This window comes from Bufo bufo, chromosome 6 (genome assembly GCF_905171765.1).
Source record: "Bufo bufo chromosome 6, aBufBuf1.1, whole genome shotgun sequence".
NCBI classification, from domain to species: Eukaryota; Metazoa; Chordata; class Amphibia; order Anura; family Bufonidae; genus Bufo; species Bufo bufo.
In genome coordinates, this window is record NC_053394.1 from 327,835,915 (window position 1) to 327,850,872 (window position 14,958).

The window sequence follows — 14,958 nt, forward strand, 5'->3', positions numbered from 1 at the left end:
AAAATGTGGAGTGAATGGTTATCTCATACCCATGTGGTTATATAGGCTTGCGACGGTCAAGACCAGATGTTAGGGTTGGGGGGTTAGGGTAGGGTAAGGGGGGGAGGGAGGTTGGGAAGGTTAAGTTCTTGGTAATTTTATGTCCAAAATATTTGTTTTAGCAAGTGTTCACGTATTGTACGGATTCATGATAAACTGAGTGGTGATATACTTATGAGTACTGTTGTTCACTGAACCCACACGGTGGATAATGTAAAGAAAAGAAAAATGCAACGTATTGTATTATGTTTAATTATGTATTTATTGTTTAATAAAAACGATTTGATTTAAAAAAAAAAAATACAAGTAGACAGTAGCTGGTAATAAATGGAATAGTCTTACCAGTTCTATGAGGATATACTCAGGTAAGTTTCTAGCTTTCAACCGTCCTGGATAGTCAGATGACTGGGTCCGTATAAATGCTGTCATTCTTACAGGGACATAAAACTACATAGCCCTTAAGTTGATGCCCTAAAAGTTGGTTGGGATAGGGGTTGAGCTGTCCCTACCTAGCAAAAATACGGTGCACCCGCCCAGATAGGGACGACCCCGTCTGGAACCTTTCCCTTGTAGTGGTCTAGTCCCTAAGCATATCCGTCTCTCTCATGACCCAACATGACATGTTTCGTCACTTCCCGGGACTCATCAGGGGATAAGTATACAGATGGAGGGTAAACTGAAAAAATATATATATATATATATAAAAAAAGAAAAAGAAAAATAGAACCAAAAATAAGCCATACTGTCACAATATAAAACAATTAAATCTCATGACTGTTCATACATAAGTAAAACTGACCGGTTTGAAGATCAAATGAGTAGATCCAAATGAGTAGATCATTCCTCAAGTACCAGGCATAGATGACGACAGATGACCCTAAGCCCGCGTCTTACCGCCGTAAATCAAGGAGGAGAGCAGTCATCACGTTGCAATGCGGCGTGTCCGGGAGGCGCGATACGGAGGCGCAGCATGATCAGCTGCTTAGCAACCTAATCGTGTGCGCATCCGCACACTCAACAGCCACAGTCGATATGCTAGTGGCACATTTACTACTACAGCAAGATTGCCGATAATCGAATTTTCAAACTAATACCTTAGAAAAGAGTCTAAATAGGGGCTAATGAGAGTAAAGATAATATATCTATTAATAAGTTAATAATCACAGCCCCTATATATAGATGGTGAATAGAAAAATTATAGAACGCAAATGCCAAAGGCAAAACAGTGTCAAAACCCATGCACGTGACAAAATTGTCAGGGGCAGGACCATAACAGGTCCTATGTGTATTGGTGGACAAGAGAGGTTAGATAGATGTACAATGAATAATACAAGTAATGTCACCAATAAAACATCAATCAAGAATATAATTAACTGCCAATCAAAGGGTATCATTTATAAAATAACATGTAAATGCGGCAAGGAGTACATTGGAAAGACCGCTAGGGAGTTTAGACGTAGAATTGGGGAGCATGTTGGAGATGTTACCAACAATAGGGACACATCTGTGTCTCGACACATTAGAAATGAACATAATGGGAATTTAGACTACTTAGGGTTTATGGGCATTGATCTTATTAAACAGGAAGAGGAGGCAACTGCAACCAAGAAATCCTACAATGTGAGGGCAAATGGATATACTATTTAAAAACAGTGTATCCTAATGGCCTAAATCAACAGCTTAATTTTAGTTGTTTTGTGTAATTCATTGTCATAGTAGCCCTGGACTTCTAGTACCCTTTATTGGGATTCCTGGTTGTATGTACATATGGTATATAGGGTGTTTTACTGTACAGTAAGGAACAGAAGTACCGTATTTGAACACCCTGTGATTTTGCAAGTTAGAAATCATGGAGGGGTCTGAAATTCACACTGTAGCTGCATTCCCACTCTGAGAGACAGAATAAAAAAAAAATCAGGAAATCACATTGTATGATTTTTAAAGTATTTATTTGTCTTGCACTGCTGAACATAAGTATTTGAACACCTGAGAAAATCAGTGTTAATATTTGGTACAGAAGCCTTTGTTTAATTGCAGAAGTCAAACGTTTCCTGTAGTTCTTGACCAGGTTTGCACACACTGCAACAGGGATATTGGCCCACTCCTCCACACAGATCTCTTCTAGACCGGTTAGGTTTCGGGGCTGTCGCTGAGCAACACAGAGTTTCAGCTCCCTCCAAATGTGTTCTATTGGATTTAGGTCTGAAGACTGGCTAGGTCACTCCAGAACCTTGATATGCTTCTTACAGAGCCACTCCTTGGTTATCCTGGCTGTGTGCTTCGGGCCGTTGTCATGTTAGAAGACCCAGCCACGACCCATCTTCAATGCTCTGACTGACCCATCTTCAATGCTCTGACTGAGGGAAGGAGGTTGTTGCTCAAAATCTCACAATAAATGGCCCCATTCATCCTCTCCTTAATACAGTGCAGTCGTCCTGTCCCCTTCACAGAAAAGCACCCCCAAAGCATGATGTTACCACCCCCATGCTTCACAGTAGGGATGGTGTTCTTGGGATGCAACTCATCCTTCTTTTTCCTCCAAATACGACGAGTGAAGTTTAGACCAAAAAGTTCTACTTTGGTCTCATCTGACCACATGACTTTCTCCTATGCCTCCTCTGGATCATCCAGATGGTCATTGGCAAACTTCAGACGGGCCTGGACATGTGATGACTTGAGCAGGGGAACCTTCCGTGCAATGCATGATTTGAAACCATGACGGCGTAGTGTTTTACCGACAGTGACCTTTGAAACTGTGGTCCCATCTCTCTTCATGTCATTTACCAGCTCCTCCCTTGTAGTTCTGGGCTAATTCCTCACCTTTCTTATCATCAGTGATACCCCACGAGGTGAGATCTTGCATGGAGCCCCAGTCCGAGGGAGACTGACAGTCGTCTTTAGCCTCTTCCATTTTCTAACAATTGCTCCAACAGTTTATCTATTTTCACCAATGTGCTTGGCAATTGCCCCGTAGAACTTTCCAGCCTTGTGGAGGTCCACAATTTTGTCTCTGGTGTCCTTTGACAGCTCTTTGGTCTTGCCCATGGTAGTAGTTGGCGTCTGACTGACTGTGGGGTGGACAGGTGTCTTTAAAGAGCTCAGACAGGTGCTACTAAGTTATATTAATGAGTGGATCAGAGGTGGAATTTTTAAAGGCACAGTAACAGGTCTTTGAGAGCCAGAATTCTTGCTGTTTCTCAGGTGTTCAAATACTTATGTTCAGCAGTGCAAGACAAATAAATTCTTAAAAAATCATACAATGTGATTTCCTGTTTTTTTTATTTTTTATTCTGTCTCTCAGAGTGGGAATGCACCTACAATTTCAGACGCCTCCATTATTTATAAGTGGGAGTACTTTCAGAATCGCAGGGTGTTAAAATAATTCTGTTCCTCACTGTATAGCCCTGGTACCATATGGACACTTTCACTGTATACACTATGGACCTTAAAATAGGGTATTCTATTGGCCTAACTGAACAGCTTAATTGAGTGCCCCAGTAGTCTATGAGCTCCAGCACCCCCCATTATTCATTGTACATCTATCTAACCCCTCTTGTCCACCAATACACATAGGACCTGTTCTGGTCCTGCCCCTGACAATTTTGTCACGTGCATGGGTTTTGCCTTTGGCATTTGCGTTCTATAATTTTTCTATTCACCATCTATATATATAGGGGCGGTGATTATTAACATATTAATAAATATATTATCTTTACTCTCATTAGCCCCTATTTAGACTCTTTTCTAAGGTACTAGTTTGAAAAAAAGGGCCACATTATGGGCATATTAGCCGGGGGATTTAAATAGGGGTGGTGGAAGCATATTCCTGTGCTCCCCTCCTTGATTTACGGCGGTGAGACGCAGGCTTAGGGTGACATTTTCCCTAGCCCATACAGGCACCGACCACTGTCGTCATCTATGCCTGTTACTTGAGGAATGATCTACTCATTTGGACGCCTCTGATCTTCAAACCGGTCAAAAATCTGTTTTACTTATGTATGAACAGTCATGAGATTTAATTGTTTTATATTGTGACAGTAGGGCTTATTTTTGGTTCTATTTTTCGATTTGTTTTTCAGTTTATACCCTGATGATTCCCGGGAAGAGACAAAACATGTCATGTTGGGACATGAGAGAGAGGGATATGCTTAGCGACTAGGCCTCTACAAGAGAAAGGTTCCATACGGGGTCGTCCCTATCGGGGCGGGTGCACCGTATTTTTGCTAGGTAGGAACGGCTCAGCCCCTATCCCAACCAACTTATAGGGCATCAACTTAAGGGCTATGTAGTTTTATGTCCCCGTAAGAATGACAGCATTTAATCGGATTATCTGACTATCCAGGACGGTTGAAAGGTAGAAACTTACCTGAGTATATCCTCATAGAACTGGTAAGACTATTCCATTTATTACCGGCTACTCGTCTACCTGTATTTTAATACATTTTTTTCTATTTTTTCACGGTTTATTTAAGCACTATGTGGGTTTATCTTTTTAATTATCATTAGTAAAAGTTATGTTTTAAATGTAATCAGCCAAGGTCTTTTTTCTAAGGATTTGTTCTATATTTGAGAGTTGGACCTTTTTTTCTATATGCAATTATCGTGTATTTAGTAGAGGATATACAGCTCTGTTAAAGCCTAGTAAGCCAGAAAGAGTCGGGTTCCATTTGGAAAGAAGACTAACTTACATGTCTCTTTTCCAACAGCAATAGCAAAAAATCTTATTATGAAAAAACACTGAACAGTTTGGGGCTACCACCAAGAGAAAATCTTATGAAAAAGTACTGATTAAAAAGTTTGAGGCTACCGCTAGGGGAAAATCTTAGTATGAAAAAGCACTGATTAAACAATTTGAGGCTACCACAAAAACTTACAGGAAAAATAGGGGAAATTTGAACTATGAAGTACACGGTTACATAGATATAATTATATATATATATATATATATATATATTAGACATAACACATCAATTTTAGCAGTTTGGAATTCATCCAGAATTTTCCCAAAAATTTAGATTCCAACTAATTTTAATATTTGCAACTAATTTTAGACAAATCAAAAGAGAGATCCGAAAATGAAAAATGTGCAATTCAGCTTTCTTTCAGAAAGTGTTTCACAACTACAGCATAGCCTTCCAATCATTGCTCAGCTCTCTCCCAGACAGTGTTATATACTAACTTTCAGGGCAATTGGAACATATTTAATGGGTAAAATCGACTTTTTCAGAAATACGGCAAATTGGACCCGAAATGAAATTGGCTCATCTCTATTGTGAGTCATCATTGGTTTAGTTTAAAGCTGCAGCAATATAATTAAATATCAGAAAACTTGCAGCAATTTAGACCAAGTCTGAAGAATTTGTGGCTGGACTATAACTAACTGGATTTTGTATTTTTGCAGAGAAGAAAGTCTTGCCTCGATTGCCTCCTCCATCAGCAGCTATAAATGTGGATGATGAAAAAGACAAGAAATTCAACCCTCTCAATATAATAAAGGTATTGGAGGATCTCCAGATTATGATATAATTGTGCATTAACATACCCTATGAAAAGTCTAATATTTATATAATACCTATAACTTCTGCAGTGATTTATAAATGGGGAGATAATACACAAGTAAAATGACAAGTAATTGAGCAAATAGTAAGATAAAAGGAGAGAGTGGTCCCTGCCCATAAGATCTTACTGCATTATTACATATGTATGGAGATGCTCTTTTCCATTTGGTACACTACCAGCAAAGTAATAATGGACTTATATACTGTACAGTACTAAATATTTCAAATCATTTCATGATGGGGGAGGTGGAGGCTATGGTACTAGAAGAACACATAGATGTAGTTGATGTGGCTGAGACATGGTTGGACTCTTCACATGACTGGGCTGTAAATATTGAGGGTTTTACTCTATTTAGGAAAGACCGGGTTAATAGAAAAGGTGGTGGTGTGTGCCTGTATGTGAGGAGTGATCTGAAGACAAGTGTAAAAGAGGCAATTGTGGGTGAGGATGGTGAGGATGTAGAAACCTTGTGGGTGGAAGTTCAAAGGGATATAAACACTGAAAAAATAAAACTTGGTGTAATCTATAGACCCCCTAACATCACAGAAGAGATAGAAACGCAACTGTATAACCAAATAGAGCGGACGGCACAGGCTGGTACAGTGGTCATAATGGGAGATTTTAACTTCCCAGATATTGACTGGGGTCATGGTTCTGCCTCAACCGCAAAGGGGAGAAAATTCCTCAACTTGCTGCAGGACCACTTTATGGGCCAGTTTGTAGAAGATCCCACTAGGGGCGATGTTCTGTTGGATCTGGTCATTTCTATTGATGCAGAGCTGTGACGGTAACGTACACTACACACAGGGGGGAGGATAGTGACCACTGCGCTCCACCCTCACCCCTGGCCCTGCCTACTTGCCTTGCAAGTCCTAATGACGGGGGACAACTAGAAGGCAGTCCCTAACTTAGGATACGTGCTGGGAAGACAGACAAGACAAATAACGGAACGTGAACGGACCAGGTCAATACCTAGAGAGCTACGCAGTACTAAGGAATGAACAGAGAATAGTCAGGAAAAGCCGAGGTCAAATACCAGGAGAGAAACGAAGTACATCAGGAGTCCGCAAAGAATCGTCAGGTGGAAGCCGGGGTCAGGATACCAGGAGAGATGCGCAGTACAGGAGGAGCAGGCAGAGAATCGTCAGGGAACACAGGATCAGGTAAGTATGCAGGAACAAAACAATCACCAGATACCTAAAATAAACAGGCAACCTGTGGCCAGCAGGCTGCCTGTATTTATAGTGAGGAGTGAGGGTCATGTGACGTGGCCAGCGTCACATGACCGACAGACAGACAAATCGAGCACCGAGTGATCAGCTCGGCACTCAAGGCAGACCTAGGAGCAGGGAGCCTCCTAGCTAGCAAAGCCGCCCTGGGAACGAGGCCAAACACAGATCCTCGCTCCCGAAGCTAAGCAGCAGGTCTGCGGCTGATGGGAGACCGAGTGCGCCTTTGGCGCCCCGTGACAAGAGCTTGTTGGTAATGTTACTGTTCGAGAAACACTAGGCAATAGTGACGACAATATAATAATATTCCCCCTAAACTATAAAAAGCAAACTCTGTCAGGCAGAGCAAAGACACTGAATTTCAAAAAGGCTAATTTCCCTGGGTTGAGGGCAGCATTTCAGGGCATAGACTGGGAGCAGCTACTGTCGCAAAATAATACTGAGGATAAATGGGAGAGCTTCAAATTCACATTGAGTAATTGCACAAAAAAATGTATCCCTTTAGGTAACAAGTATAAAAGGCTAAAATTAAACCCCCCATGGCTTACAGCTACTGTAAAAAGGGCAATAAAAGACAAAAAGAGGGCATTTAAAAAATACAAATCTGAGGGGTCAGCTGTAGCGTTTAAAGATTACAAAGGGCCTAATAAAATCTGCAAAAACGAGATAAAATTAGCAAAGATACAAAACGAACAGCAGGTAGCAAAAGAAAGCAAAACAAATCCCAAAAAGTTTTTAAAATATATAAATGCTAAAAAAAACTAGGTCTGATCAGGTAGCTTCCCTAAATAATGGTAAAGGGGGGGGGGGGGGGAGTTACTGAAGATAAGGAAAAGGCAGAGTTCCTTAATAGTTTTTTTAGCTCTGTATATACAAAAGAAGAGAAAGGAGCTGATATCTGTGGTGCCGGGGCTGTTAGCACATCCAGTGATATACTCAATTGGCTAACTGTATATATGGTCCAAGAGAAGTTAAATAGGGTAAATGTGAACAAGGCTCTGGGTCCAGATGGATTACACCCAAGAGTGCTTAAAGAGCTCAGTTCAGTCATTGCTGGGCCCCTGTTTATAATTTTTAAAGATTCTCTAGGTACTGGTACAGTGCCAAGTGATTGGCGCAAGGCAAAGGTGGTGCCCATATACAAAAAAGGATCAAGGTCCTCCACAGGTAATTATAGACCAGTTAGTTTAACTTCTGTTGTGGGAAAAATGTTTGAAGGACTCTTAAGGGACTATATACAGGAGTATGTGACTATAAATAATATTATAAGTGATAACCAGCATGGGTTTACCAAGGACAGAAGTTGTCAGACTAAGGCTACTTTTACACTCGCGTTTTGTGCGGATCCGTCATGGACGGATCCGTTTAGATAATACGACCGTCTGCATCCGTCATGAACTGATCCATTTGTATTATCTTTAACATAGCCAAAACGGATCCGTCTTGAACATCATTGAAAGTCAATGGAGGACGGACCATTTTCTATTGTGCCAGATTGTGTCAATTGTCCCCATTGACTTACATTGTGTGCCAGGACGGATCTGTTTGGCTCAGTTTCATCAGACGGACACCAAAACGCTGCAAGCAGCGCTTTGGTGTCCGTCTCCAAAGCGGAATGGAGACTGAACGAGATGCAAACTGATGCATTCTGAGCGGATCCTTTTTCCATTCAGAATGCATTAGGGCAAAAAAACTGATCCGTTTTGGACCGCTTCTGAGATCCCTGAACAGATCTCACAAACGGAAAGCCAAAACTCGAGTGTGAAAGTAGACTAACCTGATTTGTTTTTATGAGGAGGTTAGTAGTAGCCTGGACAGAGGGGCGGCTGTGGATGTAGTGTTTCTAGATTTTTCAAAGGCTTTTGATACTGTCCCTCAGACGCTTAATAGGTAAAGTAAGGTCTATAGGCTTAGAAAGTATAGTTTGTAATTGGATTGAAAACTGGCTGAAGGACCGTGTCCAGAGAGTTGTGGTCAATGATTCCTATTTTGAATGGTCCCGGGTTATAAGTGGTGTACCCCAAGGTTCAGTGCTGGGCCCTTTATTATTTAATTTATTTATTAATGATATTGAAGAGGGGATTAATAGCACCATATCTATTTTTGCAGATGACACTAAGCTGTGTAGAACTGTACAGTCTATGGAAGATGTCCATAAACTACAAGCTGACTTGAACACTCTGAGTGATTGGCCATCAATTTGGCAAATGAGGTTCAATGTGGATGAATGTAAAGTTATGCATCTTTGGTAGTAATAATCTCTGTGCTTCATTTGTCCTAGGTGATGTAGTACTGGGAGAGTCACTTATAGAGAAGGATTTGGGTGTCCTTGTGGATGGTAGATTAAATTACAGCATACAATGTCAATCAGCTGCTTCTAAGGCCACCAGGATATTGTCATGCATTAAACGAGGCATGGACTCGCGGGGCAGGGATGTAATACTACCACTTTACAAAGAGCTGGTGCAGCCTCATCTGGAATATGCAGTTCAGTTCTGGGCACCAGTACATAGAAAGGACGCAGTGCAGCTGGAAAAAGTACAGAGGAGAGCAACTAAACTGATAAGGGGAATGGAGGGTCTTAGTTATGAAGAAAGATTAAAAGAATTTAATTTATTTAGTCTTATGAAAAGACGTCTAAGGGGGGACATGATTAACCTATACAAATATATAAATGGGCCATACAAAAAATACAGTGAAAAGCTGTTCCATGTAAAATGCGCTGAAAAGACAAGGGGGCACTGCCTCCGATTGGAGAGGAAAAAGTTCAATCTCCGGAAGTGTCAAAGCTTCTTTACTGTAAGAACTGTGAAGCTGTGGAATAGACTTCCTCAGGACAGGGTCACAGCAGGAACAATGGACAGTTTTAAAAAGGGTTTAGACGAATTCTTAAAAGTAAAAAACATGAATGCTTATGAAAACCTGTAGAAATCTGAGTCTCAATTCCTTTTGGGATTCGCATCCCCACCTATCCCTTGGTTGACCTTGATGCACGTATGTCTTTTTTTTCAACCGTATTAACTATGTAACATGAACGTATTCAAAAACCATGTATAAAAACAGCAAATATAGTGTTGGGGCAATCAAAATGCTGCTTATCTCATCCCAGTACAATACATTATGTATTACATGCTAATTTTAGCTACATATTGGATGCCTACATATTTCAGGACCCTTTGAAGAGCTTAGGAAAAACAGTTACTAAAGATGAAGAACTAGAGGAAGAGCGTCCGGACCCTGAAGAGTTGGACTGGTGGTCAAAATACTATGAATCTATGAAAGAATTAACAGACAATGTATGTGCATTTCCTTTTACTATATTATTAGGAGGAATATCTTAAAAATTAATCATTTAAGGCAATCCCACCACAAGCAATCCTTTACTGAAGCAGACTGAATGCATCTGTCCTATAGAACTGGAAAAGTGATGTATTGAAATCTGCTTTAGTGTCACGGGCGTACCGAGACATATGGACGTCCCTGCGACAGTGAGGGCCAAGAGATCTTTGAGTCTGGCAACACGTGGTTTCATTTGACATGTTTACCTTGTGGATCAATAGGCGTCTGTGTTGTTTCTGGTACTGGCCACACTCTTAACCTCCAGGTGTTCCTATTGTGGTCATTTACCTTTGCCTATTTATAGTTGTTTCTCCCACAATGCTGTGCGGTTTATAGCTTCAGTTGGACCTGTGGATAGCTGGTGTTTGGATCTCGGCTGAGTACATGGTGCTGCCATAGCTTCTTAGAAGTTAAGTGTTACCTTTCCCTTCGTATTTTGGCTTTTCTGTGTGTTGCATTTCTTTGTTCTTTTGCATTAGGCCTTAGGGAGACTCCAATTCATCCTTCCTTTTAGAGGAACAGGATGTCTCTTTCCTGTCATTAGTACCAGGGTCCTTTAGGGTTAGATAGGACTTAAGGTACTCCTGTGTATGAACTCACCTACCTCTGGGGTCTGTTCATACTGGTAGTCAGTCAGGGCTTTGAGTAGGGTTTTCACTAGGAGGTGTCAATCTTCCTTCCCTAGTTTCAGGCCTTATTTCCTTTTTCCTTTCCCTCCTATGTTCGGTGTAGGGTCCCCCCCCCCCCCCCCACAAACACTAGAGCGTGACAATTTTATTACTACAGTTCTTCAAGAACGTAAAAATAGTAGAAGCAGGTGTAAATCGATGTAGTGATGGCAATACCCTTCTCTCTAGTTCAGTGTTTCCCAGCCCTACTATCAGGGGGAACACCTACATATTTTCTCAAATTCCTATTTAAATCAATTCCACCAAAAAACCTTGCGTCAGAGGATTTTTTATCTTTTTTTTTATTTGGCCAAGATTTGATGCCCCATTTAAAATACACTGTACAGTGAGATGATTATTCAACTATTACTTTATTTTAGGTGGATGCTCCTGAAGACGATGAAGAAGGTGAAAATGAAGAAGGTGGAGGTAAATTAACTTCTGGGTCAGGGAGTGGGTGGGTGGGATAGCAAGAATTGCAAAAAGAAACTAAATACATTAGCAAAAGGCAAACTTAATCTAACTCTGTATTAAAGAACTACTCCCGCAAACATTTTTTATTCTCTGATCTGTTAGAAAGGTACATGATGTAAATTGTAGTGAATGTAATCTTCTCATCAGTGTATTTGTGAGATACCCCCCCTTCTAATTCTCAGCTGTGTCATGTGACCAACTCTCTAATCTCCAACAGACACAGGACAGGAAGTCAGTTACGTCTCTATTCATTCCTATGAGACTGACATTGAGGCTCCTATAGGAATACAGTTGTGTTCAAAATTATTCAACCCCCAATGCTGTAAAGGGTTTTAGGGAATTTAGTGTACATTTGTAATTGTGTTCAGAATGAAATCTTACAAGGACTTTTTAAAGAACCAAATGCAACTAAAATGACATCAATTGTTTTTGTAATACAGTATTAAATGTTTTTTTTGTGATTTCTTCATTGACACAATTATTCAACCCCTTAACCTCCTCAGGACCACCGTACGCAGGATTGCGTCCTGGCGGCGGCCCTGCTCTTCTGGGTGGACGCATATACGCGTCCTCTCGCGATAGCCGAGATTTCCTGTGAACGCGCGCACACAGCCGCGCGCTCTCACAGGATCGGAAGGTAAGCGAGTGGATCTCCAGCCTGCCAGCGGCGATCATTCGCTGGCAGGCTGGAGATGTGATTTTTTTAACCCCTAACAGGTATATTAGACGCTGTTTTGATAACAGCGTCTAATATACCTGCTACCTGGTCCTCTGGTGGTCCCCTTTGTTTGGATCGACCACCAGAGGACACAGGCAGCTCAGTAAAGTAGCACCAAACACCACTACACTACACTACACCCCCCCTGTCACTTATTAACCCCTTATCAACCACTGATCACCCCTGATCACCCCATATAGACTCCCTGATCACCCCCCTGTCATTGATCACCCCCCTGTCATTGATCACCCCCCTGTAAGGCTCCATTCAGAGGTCCGTATGATTTTTACGGATCCACTGATAGATGGATCGGATCCGCAAAACACGTACGGACGTCTGAATGGAGCCTTACAGTGGGGTGAACAATGACGGGGGTGATCACCCCATATAGACTCCCTGATCACCCCCCTGTCATTGATCACCCCCCTGTCATTGATCACTCCCCTGTAAGGCTCCATTCAGACGTCCGTATGTTTTTTACGGATCCACGGATACATGGATCGGATCCGCAAAACACATACGGACATCTGAATGGAGCCTTATAGGGAGGTGATCAATGACAGGGGGGTGATCACCCCATATAGACTCCCTGATCACCCCCCTGTCATTGATCACTCCCCTGTCATTGATCCCCCCCCTGTAAGGCTGCATTCAGATGTCCGTATGTTTTTTACGGATCCACGGATACATGGATCGGATCCGCAAAACACATACGGACGTCTGAATGGAGCCTTATAGGGGGGTGATCAATGACAGGGGGGTGATCTCCCTGATCACCCCCCTGTCATTTTTTACCCCCCTCTCATTGATCACCCCCCTGTAAGGCTGCATTCAGATGTCCGTATGTTTTTTACGGATCCACGGATACATGGATCGGATCCGCAAAACACATACGGATATCTGAATGGAGCCTTATAGGGGGGTGATCAATGACAGGGGGGTGATCACCCCATATAGACTCCCTGATCACCCCCCTGTCATTTTTCACCCCCCTGTCATTGATCACCCCCCTGTAAGGCTGCATTCAGATGTCCGTATGTTTTTTACGGATCCACGGATACATGGATCGGATCCGCAAAACACATACGGATATCTGAATGGAGACTTATAGGGGGGTGATCAATGACAGGGGGGTGATCACCCCATATAGACTCCCTGATCACCCCCCTGTCATTTTTCACCCCCCTGTCATTGATCACCCCCCTGTAAGGCTGCATTCAGATGTCCGTATGTTTTTTACGGATCCACGGATACATGGATCGGATCCGCAAAACACATACGGATATCTGAATGGACCCTTATAGGGGGGTGATCAATGACAGGGGGGTTATCACCCCATATAGACTCCCTGATCACCCCCCTGTCATTTTTCACCCCCCTGTCATTGATCACCCCCCTGTAAGGCTCCATTCAGACATTTTCCGCTAACTTGTGCCAAAAAAAAATAAATTCTATGAACTCGCCATGCCACTCATTGAATACCTTGGGGTGTCTTCTTTCCAAAATGGGGTCACATGTGGGGTATTTATACTGCCCTGGCATTCTAGGGGCCCTAAAGCGTGAGAAGAAGTCTGGGATCCAAATGTCTAAAAATGCCCTCCTAAAAGGAATTTGGGCCGCTTTGCGCATCTAGGCTGCAAAAAAGTGTCACACATCTGGTATCGCCGTACTCAGGAGAAGTTGGGCAATGTGTTTTGGGGTGTCATTTTACATATACCCATGCTGGGTGAGATAAATATCTTGGTCGAATGCCAACTTTGTATAAAAAATGGGAAAAGTTGTCTTTTGCCGAGATATTTCTCTCACCCAGCATGAGTATATGTAAAAAGACACCCTAAAACACATTGCCCAACTTCTCCTGAATACGGCGATACCACATGTGTGACACTTTTTTGCATCCTAGGTGGGCAAAGGGGCCCACATTCTAAAGAGCACCTTTAGGAATTCACAGGTCATTTACCGACTTACCACACATTAGGGCCCCTAGAATGCCAGGGCAGTATAACTACCCCACAAGTGACCCCATTTTGGAAAGAAGAAACCCCAAGGTATTCCGTGAGGGGCATGGCGAGTTCCTAGAATTTTTTATCTCATATTCCACTAACTTGTGACAAAAAATAAAAACTTCCATGAACTCACTATGCCCATCACAAAATACCTTGGGGTGTCTTCTTTCCAAAATGGGGTCACTTGTTGGGTAGTTATACTGCCCTGGCATTTTAGGGGCCCGAATGTGTGAGAAGTGGTTTGAAATCAAATTCTGTAAAAAATGGCCGGTGAAATCCGAAAGGTGCTCTTTGGAATGTGGGCCCCTTTGCCCACCTAGGCTGCAAAAAAGTGTCACAGATCTGGTATCACCGTACTCAGGAGAAGTTGGGCAATGTGTTTTGGGGTGTCTTTTTACATATACCCATGCTGGGTGAGAGAAATATCTTGGCAAAAGACAACTTTTCCCATTTTTTTATACAAAGTTGGCATTTGACCGAGATATTTATCTCACCCAGCATGGGTATATGTAAAATGACACCCCAAAACACATTGCCCAACTTCTCCTGAGTACGGAGATTCCACATGTGTGACACTTTTTTGCAGCCTAGGTGGGCTAAGGGGCCCACATTCCAAAGAGCACCTTTCGAATTTCACCGGCCATTTTTTACAGATTTTGATTTCAAACTACTTACCACACATTAGGGCCCCTAGAATGCCAGAGCAGTATAACTACCCCACAAGTGACCCCATTTTGGAAAGAAGACACCCCAAGGTATTCCGTTAAGGGCATGGCGAGTTCCTAGAATTTTTTATTTTTTGTCACAAGTTAGCGGAAAATGATGATTTTTTTTTTCTTACAAAGTCTCATATTCCACTAACTTGTGACAAAAAATAAAAACTTCCATGAACTCACTATGCCCATCAGCGAATACCTTGGGGTGTC

The 14,958-nt window shown here is 42.1% G+C and overlaps 1 protein-coding gene across 1 annotated transcript in view; it reads left to right on the forward strand.

Annotated features, from left to right (window-relative positions):
- The window catches only part of LOC121003167 (fer-1-like protein 4), a 144,940-nt gene that overhangs the window by 69,853 nt on the left and 60,129 nt on the right, over nucleotides 1–14,958 (forward strand). Inside the window, exons 19-21 of the mRNA XM_040434794.1 lie at nucleotides 5,441–5,535; nucleotides 9,998–10,123; nucleotides 11,215–11,263. Coding sequence (XP_040290728.1) covers nucleotides 5,441–5,535; nucleotides 9,998–10,123; nucleotides 11,215–11,263 — 270 coding nt within the window. The remainder of the gene's footprint in view (nucleotides 1–5,440; nucleotides 5,536–9,997; nucleotides 10,124–11,214; nucleotides 11,264–14,958) is intronic.